This window comes from Bison bison, unplaced genomic scaffold (genome assembly GCF_000754665.1).
Source record: "Bison bison bison isolate TAMUID 2011002044 unplaced genomic scaffold, Bison_UMD1.0 scf7180017864302, whole genome shotgun sequence".
Taxonomy (NCBI): domain Eukaryota; kingdom Metazoa; phylum Chordata; class Mammalia; order Artiodactyla; family Bovidae; genus Bison; species Bison bison.
The window spans coordinates 1,560,561-1,574,002 of record NW_011494874.1 but is presented as its reverse complement, the minus strand read 5'-3'; the positions used below and the strand labels follow the sequence as shown (position 1 = coordinate 1,574,002).

At 45.4% G+C, this 13,442-nt stretch overlaps 1 protein-coding gene and 1 pseudogene across 1 annotated transcript in view; both read right to left on the bottom strand.

Moving 5' to 3' along the window:
- The window catches only part of MOK (MOK protein kinase), a 44,337-nt gene extending 36,273 nt beyond the window's left edge, over positions 1 to 8,064 (bottom strand). Inside the window, exon 1 of the mRNA XM_010851416.1 lies at positions 7,895 to 8,064. Within this exon, the coding sequence (XP_010849718.1) occupies positions 7,895 to 7,901 (7 nt within the window). The 5' untranslated portion in view covers positions 7,902 to 8,064. The remainder of the gene's footprint in view (positions 1 to 7,894) is intronic.
- A 1,952-nt stretch (positions 8,065 to 10,016) lies between these two features.
- Positions 10,017 to 10,618, bottom strand: LOC104996942 (annotated as a pseudogene).
- Positions 10,619 to 13,442: the final 2,824 nt, after the last annotated feature.

Below are 13,442 nucleotides of genomic sequence, written 5' to 3'. Positions count from 1 at the left end.
CGAGGAGAGGACTCGGGAGCTTGTGTCTCGTTTCCTCTAGGCTTTGCCCCGCGTCACTTTCTCCTTCGCTGCTCTGCATCCTTTCACTGAGGACATCACAGCTGTGAGCAAAAGTGTAACCTGAATCCTGTGAGTTCTCTGAGCAAGTCTAGGGGTGGTCTTGGGACCCACACCGCCCCCAACACCATTTCTGCTATGTGTGCATGCTACATTGATTCAGTTGTGTCCAGCTCTCTATGACCCTATGGGCTGTAGCCCGCCTGTCCGTGGGATTCTCCAGTCAAGAATACTGGAGTAGGTTGCCACTCCCCCCTCCAGGGGATCTTCCCAACTCAGGGATCGAACCCATGTCTCTTCCATCTCCCGCACTGGCAGCCGGGTTTTTTGTTTTTACCACTAGGGCCACCTGGAAGCCCAGTGCACACCGCACTTCAGCCTAAATGAATTAAACACCCCTGGCGGTGTGACTACATGACCGTGGACATCACTGCGGCCCACGGGCACCAGCTACACATCCGGTGCTGGGCGACGCGTGGAGGACACAGAGGTCAGGAAGACACAGTCCCGCAGCTCGGGGACAGAGTGTGTTCCCCAGCCCCCAGTTTTAGGTCCTTTACTTAAAAGAGAGGCACACTCCTGTTTAGATAATATTAAAGACCAAATAAATGGATGCTTAGTGTCCAAAACTGAATATGCGATGCTGTAGATTCTAATCTCCCAGGACCAACCTGGTAGGTAAGCCTCAGAGCAGACGCCTTTCCTCCTTCTGTGGGCACCCTGTCCTCTGCCACAGACCTGTTTGTGTCCACTCTGCACCTCTCTCCATAAGGCCGTAAGCCTCTTAAAGGCAAAGTCTACTAGCCTCCTTCATGCCCTGTACATCCTCCTCAACAAATGAATCAAAGAAGAAATGCCATGTCACATGCCCCCAATCCAGGATTCCTACAGTCCTCCAGACACACACTGCAGGAGGAACTTCGACAGCTGAATCACAGAATTATGACTACTGACTAACTGGCAACCAATCCTTTTTTATTCATCTGTGTTTAAATACTGGGTATTTCAGATCACAATGAGAGCGCTCGCCTGTCTCATAGGTCACTTCCTTTCCCAGGTCAGACCATCCATATAAACAACAGAGAGATCAGGAGGGTAGGGAGGATAAATGACTGGAAGGATGCTCCTTAAACTACCTTCATAGTCCTCCATCAAACTGTCTTTCAGAATGTTTTTTCATTAATATTAGCAGGAATCCATGGATATTTATTTTATATTCTGGGATAATCTAATGCTACTTTAGTGTCTTGATTCAAACAGTTCCTGCTCTGGCCTTTAGGAGCTCTTTCCGTTGGCTCCCTGGTCCCTCTGACATGCCCCCCTGGCCTTTAGGAGCTCTTTCTGTTGGCTCCCCAGTCCCTCTGACATGCCCCCATCCACAAGGTTTGTCTGTCTAGGTTTACATTATCTGTTTTCTCAGGACTTTCTTACTTTCTGGCACTACAAAATCTTGTATATTTCTGTTTCAGTCCTAGGATTGCCACTTGGCCAAGGAGTCCTGGTTCCTTCTTTCAGAAAAAGATATTTATCAAACACCAAGATCTGAACGCTAAGCCTCAGGTACCACTTTTCACTTAATCATCTCAACAACCCCATGCAACAGGTACCTCATTAGCCCATCTTACAAATGAGGAGTTGTGGCACCGAGAGTTTAGGTATTCTGCCCAGCGTCACACCAATAAGGCAGCAGGCTGCACACACAGGGAGTCTGACCCCAGAAGAATTTCCCAACCACACTGCCACTGCTGTCTCCCATGAGCAGAACGCTGTCCAGGAGATGCAGAGGCCACACAAATGTACTCGTAAGAGCGGTGACCATGGTAAAAGACCCTTTCCAAAGTAATGGCTCAGCTGACAATGCCCATGAGAAAGGCAGAGCTTGGGAACCCCACTGCCAATGATATGAACATGTGAAAGTGTTAGTCGTGTCTGACTCTTCGCAACCCCATGGACTGTAGTCCGCGAGGCTCCTCTGTCCATGGAACTCTCTGGGCATGAATACTGGAGTGGGTTGCCATTTCCCTCTTCAGGGGATCTTCCTGACCCAGGGATTGAACCCAGCTCTCCTGCTTAGCAGGCAGATTCTTTACCGTCTGAGCCACCAGGGAAGCCCATGATATAGAGCCCACTCTTCGGTATAAGGGACAGCGCCACAGACTGCAGCGGTAAGCAGCGTGACCTTCACAAGTGGCGACCAAAGTCGTGCTTGCTCTTCCCTAATTGGATCCTTCCAGGCCTTCTGCTCCAGGCGGTCCACCAGGCACTCCAGTCACAATACCCCCTGACATGTCTACACTGAGCCATAACCTGTGCCTTTCACGACAGTGCTGGGTGTGCTAATGTGCTCAGTTGTGTCTGTCTCTTTGCAACCCCCTGGCCTGTAGCCTGCCAGGCTGCTCTGTCCACGGGGTTCTCCTGGCATTTCCTCCCCCAGGGGATCTTCCTGACCCAGGGATCGAACCTGGGTCTCCTGCGTCTCCTGCACTGCAGGAGGACTGTTTACCGACCAAGCCACTGGGGAAGACCGTAGACAGTTGTTGAACAAATAAAATGACAACGACTAGCTCTTAAAACTCAAGTTAAAGCACATTCACTAGAATGGCTCCAATTTAAAAGACTGAAAATACCAAGTGTTGGCTAGGATGTGGAATAAATGGATCTCTCACACATGGATGATGGTAAATTAAAAATGGCATAGCCACTTTAGAAAGCAGGAAGTTTCTTATAAAAGTAAATACACACTTCCAGCCCAATCCAGCAATTCAACTCCAAGGAATCTAGAGAAATGAAAACATATGTCCACACAGAGACTTGTACATGAATGTTCACAGCAGCATTATTCACAATAGCCACAAAATGGAGCAATCCAAACGTTCACTAACTGAAAAATGAATAAACCGATGGTAGCATATTCACGGGCTAGAATACAGCGATGAAAAGGGCCAGACTAAGGAGAATCCCATGGGCTGAGGAGCCTGGTAGGCCACAGTCCATGGGGTCGCAAAGAGTCGGACACAACTGAGCAACTTCACTTTCACTAAGATGCCACTACATGCATGGACCCAAAAAAAACATTCTAAACAAAGAAGACAGATTCAGAAAACCACATATATTTATATTTACTGCATTTATATGAAATTCTAGAAAAGGCAATACTTTAGCAATAGAAAGCATATCAATGATCTTGGGAGCCAGAAGTGGAGGAGGGGAGTGACTGCAAAGGAGCGCAAGACAACTTTTGGGGGTGAAAGAAAAGTTCTGCATGTTTTTTTTGGCCACATGGCTTGCTGGACCTTCATTCCCTGGTCAGGGATTGAATCCACAAGCTGAAATATTATGTAGCCAGTAAAAATTATGAGGCACAAGCTGGAATCCAGACTGCCGGGAGAAATATCAATAACCTCAGATATGCAGATGACACCACCCTTATGGCAGGAAGTGAAGAGGAACTAAAAAGATTCTTGATGAAAGTGAAAAAGGAGAGTGAAAATGGTGGCTTAAAACTCAACATTCAAAAAACTAAGATCATGGCATCCTGTCCCATCACTTCATGGCAAATAAACGGGGAAACAATGGAAAGAGTAACAGACTTTATTTTCCTGGGCTACAAAATCACTGCAGATGGTGACTGCAGCCATGAAAGTAAAAGATGCTTGCTCCTTGAAGGAAAGCTGTAACCAACCCAGACAGCATATTAAAAAGCAGAGACATTACTTTGCCAACAAAGGTCCGTCTAGTTAAAGCTAAGGTTTTTCCAGTGGTCATGTATGGATGTGAGAGGTGGACCATAAAGAAAGCTGAGCGCTGAAGAATTGATGCTTTTGAACTGTGGTGTTGGAGAAGACTCTTGAGAGTCCCTTGGACTGCAAGGAGATCCAACCGGTCAATTCTAAAGGAAATCAGTCCTGAATATTCATTGGAAGGGCAGATGGTGAAGCTGAAGCTCCAATACTTTGGCCACCTGATGTGAAGAACTGACCCACTGAAAAAGACCCTGGTAAAGACTAAAGGCGGGAAGGGAAGGGGCCGACAGAGGATGAGATGGTTGGATGGCATCACCAACTCAATGGACATGAGTTTGAGCTGGCTCTGAGAGTTGGTGATGGACAGGGAAGCCAGGCATGCTACAGTCCATGGGGTTGCAAAGAGTTGGACATGACTGAGCGACTGAACTGAACCGAACTGAATAAAAATGAAGACTCAGCCTTTCCACTAAAATCTGGAACAAGATAAGGATGCCCACTCTCACCACTTTTATTTAACATAGTATTGGAAGATTTAGCCACAGCAATCAGACAAGAAAAATAAAAGATAGCCAGACTGGAATGGAAGAGGTAAAATTATCATTATATGCAGATGACATGATACTATATATAGAAAACCCTAAAGACACCCAAACTACAAGAACTGATTAAGTTCAGCAAGGCAGGAAGATACAAGATTAACGAAATATCAGAAAAGGAATATAAACAATAATCCCTTTTAAAACACGTCAAAAAATAATAAAAACAAATCCTACCAAGAAAGTGAAAGACTTATATGCTGAGGACTATAAACATTAACAGGACTTCTCTGGCGGCCAGTGGCTGGGAACTGCCAACCAGTGCAGCAGATACGAGTTTGATTCCTGGTCTGGAAAGATCCCACTTGCCTTGGAGTAACTAAGCCCACGAGCCTAGGTCCATGCTCACCATGCTCAGCAACGAGAAGATACTGCGATGAGACGCCCGTGAACTGCAACTAGAGAGCAGCCCCCACTCGCCGCAACTAGAGAAAGACTGTGCGTACACAGCAACGGGGCCCAGCACAGCCAAAACTAAACACACATTTTTATAAAAAGTTTAAATAACATAGCTATATGAAAAAGGCAGATAGAACGCGGAAGATAAATAAGTTCTTCATATTAAGAGTCTATTCATTTTTACCAAACCAAGGCCTGTTTAAGTGGAACTTGAGCCTTATTTAAAGCATGAAAATGGAGTTCAAATTCACCTTTTGTGCAATTCTAAAACTGCCACACCCAAATCCAACTATCTATTAAAACTGCTTCTGAAAATCTTAATCAAGGCAGGTGATAAGCATCAGAACTATGCTGTTGTTTTAGTCGCTCAGTGAGTCCGACTCTTGCAACCCTATGGACTATACTCCACCAGGGTTCTCACCCACAAGATTTTCCAAACAAGAATTCTGGACTGGGTTGCCATTTCCTTCTCCAGTCACGACTAAGGGGGAAGTTAATCACTAAGTGTAACTCTCAACTAGAGTTTAAAAGAGGATTCAGCTTCTAATTCCCACTCTCTTTGAGAAAGTCCTTCAAACCAAATCGCTAAAAACAAGGTCAAGATCCTTCAATAAAGAAGGCTGTACCAAATTAATTAGTTCATGCACTGTGGGAAAAATGGTGACCTGAATTACTAAACATCATGAAAATACAAAAAGATGAAAAATTGTTCATAAACTCATAAAAATGGCGATCATTTTGTAATGTGTAGAAACACTAACTATGCTGTGCAGCTGGAAGCAGCAGTGTTGTGGGTCAATTATACCTGAAAAACACATAACATTTTAAAATTTAAACTGCACCCTTTGGGTCTTCTCTGGTGGCCTAGGAGCTAAGACTCTGAGCTCCCAATGCAGGGGCTCTGGGTTCGATCCCTGCTCAGAGAACCAGATCCCATGTGCCACAACCAAGACTTCGCACTGAAGATCCCGCATGCAGCAGCTAAGACCCAGTGAAGCCAAATAAATATGTAGTTTTTAAAAAACAAAAGTTTAAAAGATACAAATCATAAAATGCAAATGTTAACATATAGATCGTGTGTGTGTGTGTGTGTGTCTGTATATATATGCTAACATTTGTGATTTTTGACTGGGATCCTGGAAAAAATAAAAACACCTATCATGGATATTATTGGGATAACTGGGGAAATGTGAGATATAGACTGCATACTACATAACAGTATTGTATCAGCATGCTATTTACTGCGATTATGTAGGAGAATGTTCTTGTTCTTAGCAGATACTTGCTGAATTATTAATGGTGAAATGTAATGATGTCTACAACTAACTCTCAAAAGGTTTAGTGAAAATAAATACATAATTGAGAGAGACAGAAAATGCCAGAGCACAGTGAGACAGCACACGAATGAGGCAAGTGGAGCGTCTAGGTGAAGGGTGTACGAATATTCAGTGTACTCTTCTTACAACTTTTCTGTAGATTCGAAAAATTTCAAAATGAATAGCTGGGAAGGAAAAAAAAGGAACACAGTAAAAAAAATACGTGTATATAAGTCCACTGCTGCTGCTGCTGCTGCTGCTGCTGCCAAGTCGCTTCAGTCGTGTCCGACTCTGTGCGACCTGAGACGGCAGCCCACCAGGCTCCCCCCGTCTCCAGGCAAGAACACTGGAGTGGGTTGCCATTTCCTTCTCCAATGCATGAAAGTGAAAAGTGAAAGTGAAGTCCTTAGTCGTGTCCAACTCTTCGTGACCCCATGGACTGCAGCCTACCAGGCTCTTCCATCCATGGGATTTTCCAGGCAAGAGTACTGGAGTGGGGTGCCACTGCCTTCTCCGATATAAGTCCACACTATACATAAAAATATAAAGCCTTTTGTAGACCTTGTATTCTAACTACTGCTTTGGGTGCATTACTGAAAAAGATAATCACGTAAACAATATCTAACAAAAGAAAATAAGAACCTCTTGGACTTCACTGGTGGTACAGTGGGTAAGAATCCTCCCGCCGACGTAGAGGACAGGGGTTCGATCCCTGGTCAGGGAATATTTCACTCGCCTGGGAGCAACTAAAGCCCGTGAGCCGCAATTACTGAGCCGGAGTGCTCCAACCATCAAAGCCTGTGCACCGGAACCTGTGCTCGGGAAAAACAGAAGCCGCCACAATACGCCCAGGCAGCACAACAGAGAGTGGCCCCCACATGATGTAACTAGAGAAAGCCTGCGTGAAGCAACGAAGACCCAATGCAGGGAAAAATTAATTATATGAAGAAAATAAGAATGTCTTGGAAAGGATGAATGAGATGAATTGTTTTAAACATCTTTGTTACACAATTTATACTGTATACCGATTACCAATTGACAATCAGGATACAATGCAAATTTAACATCATAACTACACCCAACATAATTTAATCTTTTCACAGCAAAACAGGTTGGAATTTTTCTGGACCTCAGGTTCATAGCATAAACGACAAGTATACCTGTACAGTGCTGTAAAAATAAAAAAGCAGCCCATTCTAGTTGATTACACTTGGATTGTTCATAATCCACAAACTGAAGCACAGATAAATACGGTACCCCTCACATTTTCAAGGATGACTATCTCAGTTCATAACTTCCCAGCAACGCTCTTTCACTGAAAGCCTCTTCCAAAATTTCTGTAAAGAAGTTCTGACAAAAACAGTACTACCTGATCCCAAAATAATAATAAAGTAAAATACACAGCCCAGCTTTCCTCTCAATTGTCTACTAAACCAATGACAATAAAAGGTAGGAAGCCACATTGTAACCGCTCACTACATTACTGCCAAATGTTTTCAACCCACCATTTAAAAGAATGAAAAACTCCCCAAACTCTAATGTAACCTCGAACCAAAATAAACCTCAGCTGGACTCGGGTCGACGTTCTGAGACCCCTCACAGCCGGACCAGCACTGAAGCCCTCGGGCTGCCCCCTCCGGCTGCCCCCGGGAACGCGGGTCCCCGACAGCCCACCGAGGTCCCCACTGCCCACCTCCCACGCCCGCCGAGTGCCTCGCGAAGCCGCCCCCCCCCCGCCGCCACTCGCCCTCTGGTCCCGCCCCTCGCGGCTCCACTCAACTCTTCATCCTGGGTGCGGAAGCCGGCGACAACCCCTTGCCGATACTGGACGGAGAAGAAAGGGATAGAAAGTATAGGCCCTGGCTCCACTCCTTAGAGGCAGGGTCCCGAACTAGGACCTCCGTGGTGGTCCGTAAACGGAGAGCGTTAGGATCCGGCCGCCATGTTGTATCCCTGTCACCCTAGCAACCGTCAGGTCCCTACCACCCGGAGGCCGGAGTCCGCGCGTGCGCAAAACGACCTATCGGCGCCCTCCGGTCCTACATGTACGCGTGCGCAGTAGGGCCCGCCTCCTCACTCTAGTTGCTAAGCAACCCTCCCTGCAGCTTTAAGCTGTTCCCGGCTTTTGAGTGTAGGCGACTTGCCCCAGGATCGCTCTCCCCAGCCGTCCTGAGAATTTAGTGATTTGGGACCTCATGCCTGGACGACAGCCTTGAGCTTTAACTGGGCTGGGACACACTAAATAATTGTCAATGGATATCTTTTCTTTGCAGTCGCATGTTACAATTGAATATCCACTGACTATAGATAACATAGTCCCATGATTCAAAATTCAAAAATAACAAAAACAGAACAGAGTGGAAATCCTCCCTCCCACTGTTCTGTCCCCAGTTCCTCTCCACATAAAGTAGGTAACTCGTTATAAGGGATCTTTATTCTTTTTTCCCTTTCTTACATCAGTGGTAGTCTCATATAGACTCCGCTTTGTATTTTGCATTTTTTCCTTGATACTTGGATACTTTCCCCTAGCAGTACCCAAAGAGTTTCATTCTTTTATTTAATGGCTCTTCTGGTTCCTGGTTGTCTGTGTGCGCTCACTCGTGCCCCACTCTTTGCGACCCCATGGACCGTAACCCACCAGGCTCCTCTGTCCATGGGATTCTCCAGGCAAGGATACTGAAATGGGTTGCCATTTCTTCCTCTCGAGGACCTTCCTGACCCAGGGATCTGACTCTCATCTCCTTGGACTCCTCGATTGACAAGCGGATTCTTTTACCGCTGAGCCACCTGGGAAGTCCCGCCTCATGGTTGCACCATCTCTGATTTAACTGGTTCCCTGCTGGACATCTCGGTTGTTTCTAATAAGCTGATCTTTCAAACACTGCTGCAGTGACCAGCCCTGAACATACATCATGTTCCATACGTTCATGTATACACATAGGAGGAATTCTTAAAGTGGAGCTGCTGAGTCAAAAGGCTGTTGTTGTTGTTGTTCAGTCACTAGGTAGTGTCTGACTCCTTTCAACCCCATGGACTGCAGCATGCCAAGCTTCCCTGTCCTTCACTGTCTCCTGGAGTTTGCTCAAATTCATGTCCCTTGAGTCGGTGATGCTATCTAACCATCTCGTCCTCTGCCTTCCTCTTTTCCTTTTGCCTTCAATCTTTCCCAGCATTAGGGGCTTTTCCAGTGAGTCGCCTCTTTGCATCAGGTGGCCAAAATATTGGAGCATCAGCATCAGTCCTTCCAATGAGTGTTCAGGATTGATTTCCTTTAGGATTGATTGGTATAATATCCTTGCAGTCCAAGGGACTCTCAAGAGTCTTCTCCAGTACCACAATTCGAAGGCATCAAAAGGTATCTACTTTGTTTTGTTTACTTCTCTTTAAAAATTTGAGTCAAAATCACATAACATAGAATCAATCATTTTAAAATATGACATTCAGTACATCCATGATACATGATGCTAAGTGAAATAAGCCAGACACAAAAGGCTACCTGTTGCAGGATTCCATTTACAGAGTAATTCCAGACTGGACAAATCCATAGAGGCAGAATGTAGATACAGGCTTCCAGGGACTGGGGGAATGAGAGTGGCTGCTAACAGGTAAGGGATTTCTTTTTATGGTGTTGACAGCATTCTGGAATTAGATAGTGGTGATGGTTGCACAACTTTGTAAGTCTAGTAAAAACCACTGAATTGTATGTATTAAATGGTTAGAATGGTCCATTATGTGAATTTTATCAAGTGAATTGAAAAAAAAACCAGGGTGATTATTGCTGGTATTATTATTGTTTTTTTTTTCCAAATCAAAAGAGCTTTTATTGCATCTTTAAAATATCACAAATGAGTCCGAAGAATCATCTGGCATCTTGTGGTTTCTGTAGCCGGACCACCCAGAGCTTATTCATCAGCCTGCTGAACTGTTCCTTTTTCAGAAACATAGATACCATCCAAAAATTTCCTGATATCCTTGTGGCTTGCTGAATCTGACACAAGTTCCGTGTGGTTTCCTTCAAGACTCAGCTCATCTTCCTGGGCTTGAGGGACTGAATAAGCCATGTCTAGGCTCATCTGACCCCTGTGGATGTATTTTCCATCCCCGAAATTTTCAGATTTCAGCAAGAGAACCATTCTCCTGAATAGCAACATCGATGGGGAAGTGAGCACGCACAGACCTCATCTTGTAACAGAAGCCCAGCGTGACGCTTTTGATCATGTTCTGTACACGACTACAGATCGTGCAAACAGTAACCAGTTCCTTTTTATTTTTCCACCATTTGTCAACTTGTAGCCTCTTCTTTTTCTTTCCAAGGAGACTGAATGCTACATCGATGTGATTGAAGTCCCTCCACTGGGTGCCTCTCGGGCCCTTCACTGTGCATCCCTTCAGAGTAAGCGCAGAGTCAGACATGACTTAGCCACTGAGCACTGCTGCTGCTAGTTCAGAGTAATGTTAACATTTCTGGAACGCCGGCAGTCCAATTGCTGAGAATGGTCTACATTCTCGCAGTGGATGAGGTGTGGGTATTACTGTGGGTGGTCCTGTCCTTGTTGGCTCTGAACAGCCACATCTAATCTCTCCAGATCCCTGGAATTGATTTCTCTCTTCTTTCTCCTTGTGGTCTTTCCCCTTATGTGGGGACTTGTATTTAAGTCACATTGATCTCTCTTTCTCACACTGTCTTTTTCATATTCATTTCTTCTACCAAGGTAGGTTCTAAGCTTCCTAGCCCACCCACCTGTCTTTTATCTCTTCTGCAGGCAGAAGGACTTTCTGGGTAGTCACTGAATACCTGTTAAAAGGTGAACAGATGAATGCATTTAACATCATCATTTGGATCTTCTATTCACCTTCACTGTGGACAATTAGTAGTGAAATCCTGAAGAAGCCCAGGGGGGGTCCTGATCCTGAGGAAGGGTCACAGCAAGGCGTCCCCTGTAGGCAGACACAGCCCTGGTGCGCCTCCCCAGGTGAGCAGGGGCTATTGGACTTCAGCCCTCCAGCGCCACGAACATCAGCACCCTGGTCTGCAACCTGCACTTTGAACCTGGAGGCCTTGGGAGAAGGGAGTGGAAGGGCCTTCGGAGTGGAAGATCAAAGGAAACAAACAGGGACCTTAGTAGGAAGGCAGAAAGGGAACTGTGTGAGATTTTGCCTAGAGCGGAGGTTCTCAATCTTTAACTTGCACTGAACTCACCTGCCTTCAGATGATTCTAGACTCTGCAGGGCCCCGACCGCAGACTTCCTGACTTTGTCATTCTGGGGTGGGACTTGAAAATTCACATCTTGGGACTTCCCTGGTGGTCCAGTGGCTAAAACTCTGCGCTCCCAATGGAGGGGGCAGAGGTTCCATTCCTGGTCAGAGAACTGGATCCCACCAGACTCAACTTTAAGACCCAGTGCAGCCAAATAAATAAGTATGATAAATATTAAAAAGAAAGAAAATGTGCATCTCCAACAGAATCGCAAGTGATGCCACTGCTGCACTTACAACCATATTTTGAGACCCACTAGCCCATTCTTTATTTAATTCTAAGACGACTAGGAAATGCTACTTCAGATTAGCCTGGGAAGTCTTTCTGTAGAGTTTATAGACAGCGGGTTCAGCCTTCTCGGGTTTCAGGTGTGTGGCCTATGTCCTTGCTTCTTTAGACCACTCTTCCACTAAAGGACAAAAGAAGAATTGACAGATGAGGAATAACAGGCTGCGAGCTCCTCCAGGGAGGCCCACCCTGAGCCCCTTGCCCGCTCAGCACAGATAGCCACCAGGCGTATGTCACATGCTCGAAAGATGCTTGTGAATGAAACCAGCCTGCATCCCTGGAGCTCTGCTTTTAAAGCTCTGCATGAATACCACCTAATTATAGCCACTTGCGCCTTTTGACTCATTCCGAAACTGTTCCTCAGACAGTTCATCCTGTATCCCAACATTAGCTTTTCCCTAATTTCCAGTCTCAAGAGATTCAAGCTATGTTTAGCAGACAATCTGTTTCTGCTGAGTTTCTTAATTAATGTTCAAAGCAGGAAATGGGCAGAAGCTAGAAAAATTAGGAAAGACAGAAATTTCATACATGTTAACCTCGATGAGGTGGATGAAACGCAAATCTACCTATGGATATTAGAAATCAGATTGATCTTAGAAAATAATGGAGTTCTCTGGTAACCTAGGGGTTGGGACTCAGCGGTTTTGCTGTTGGGGCCTGGGTTCAACCCCTGGTCGGGGAACTGAGATCCCACAAGCCATGTGGCATGGCCAAAATAATAATAATAGTAATAAAGAAATAAATAATAAATGTAGCTCAGAGGAAACTTAGCAAGAGCAGGAATGTAAAATAAGAGCAAGAACATTAGCCATTCAAATGAACATGAAGAATGGCAGTTAACCAAAGCAGTTATGAATGAGGTTGTGGTCAAGTGTGAATGTAAAACAAGTCAACGTCAGGCTAAAGAGGAGTCCAAGCACTTTTCCAGCAAAAAGACACATGGAACAATAGATTTTTAAGTGTGAAAGAACTTTTCCCAAGAAGAGAATAGAAAAATTCTTAAAGTAGTAGGAGAGTGAGCCAAGTGAGTGACCCCAATCAGTGAGCCAAGTGGGTGACACCAGCCGAGTTACAGGGACAGTGTTTCCTCATTTCTGAACAATGAGGATAAAAATACCCTCTGCGAAGAGCAATGCAAAGAGTGAAGAGTACATGCGACATCTCTGTCTCTCTAGAGTATGCTGTTTGATTTTTTCCCAGAGTCTGAAACCAGACAAGACCCTGTAGGACTCCTGGGCACAAAAGCCTTTCTGTGTCCCCTTTTAGTGTCTTGTTTGTAGGAAATAGACGTCATTCAGCCCCCATGACCTCCCCTGAGTCCCAAGGAGCAGGTTCACACGGTTGCCACCTAGGGAAGGGAGGAGATGTGGAGACAAAGGCGGAGCAGGCAAGCCAAAGGGGAATGGAGGGACTGACACGTGCAAATGGGCATATGTAGAATGAATAAACAAGGTCCTCCTGGATAGCACGGGAAACTGCGTTCAGTATCCTGTGATAAGCCATAACGGAAAGGAATATGAAACAGATCGTGTATATGTATGTGTGTGTGTGTATAACTGAGTCACTTTGTTGTATAGCAGTAAGTGCATCCGTACTAAGTTGCTTCAGTCACATCTGACTCTTTGTGACCCTATGGACTATAGCCAGCCAGGCTCCTCTGTCCACCGGATTCTCCAAGCAAGAATACTGGAGTGGGTTGCCCTGCCCTCCTCCACGTAATCTTCCCGACCCAGGGATCGCACCCATGTCTCCTGCATTGGCAGGTGGATTCTTTACTGCCTG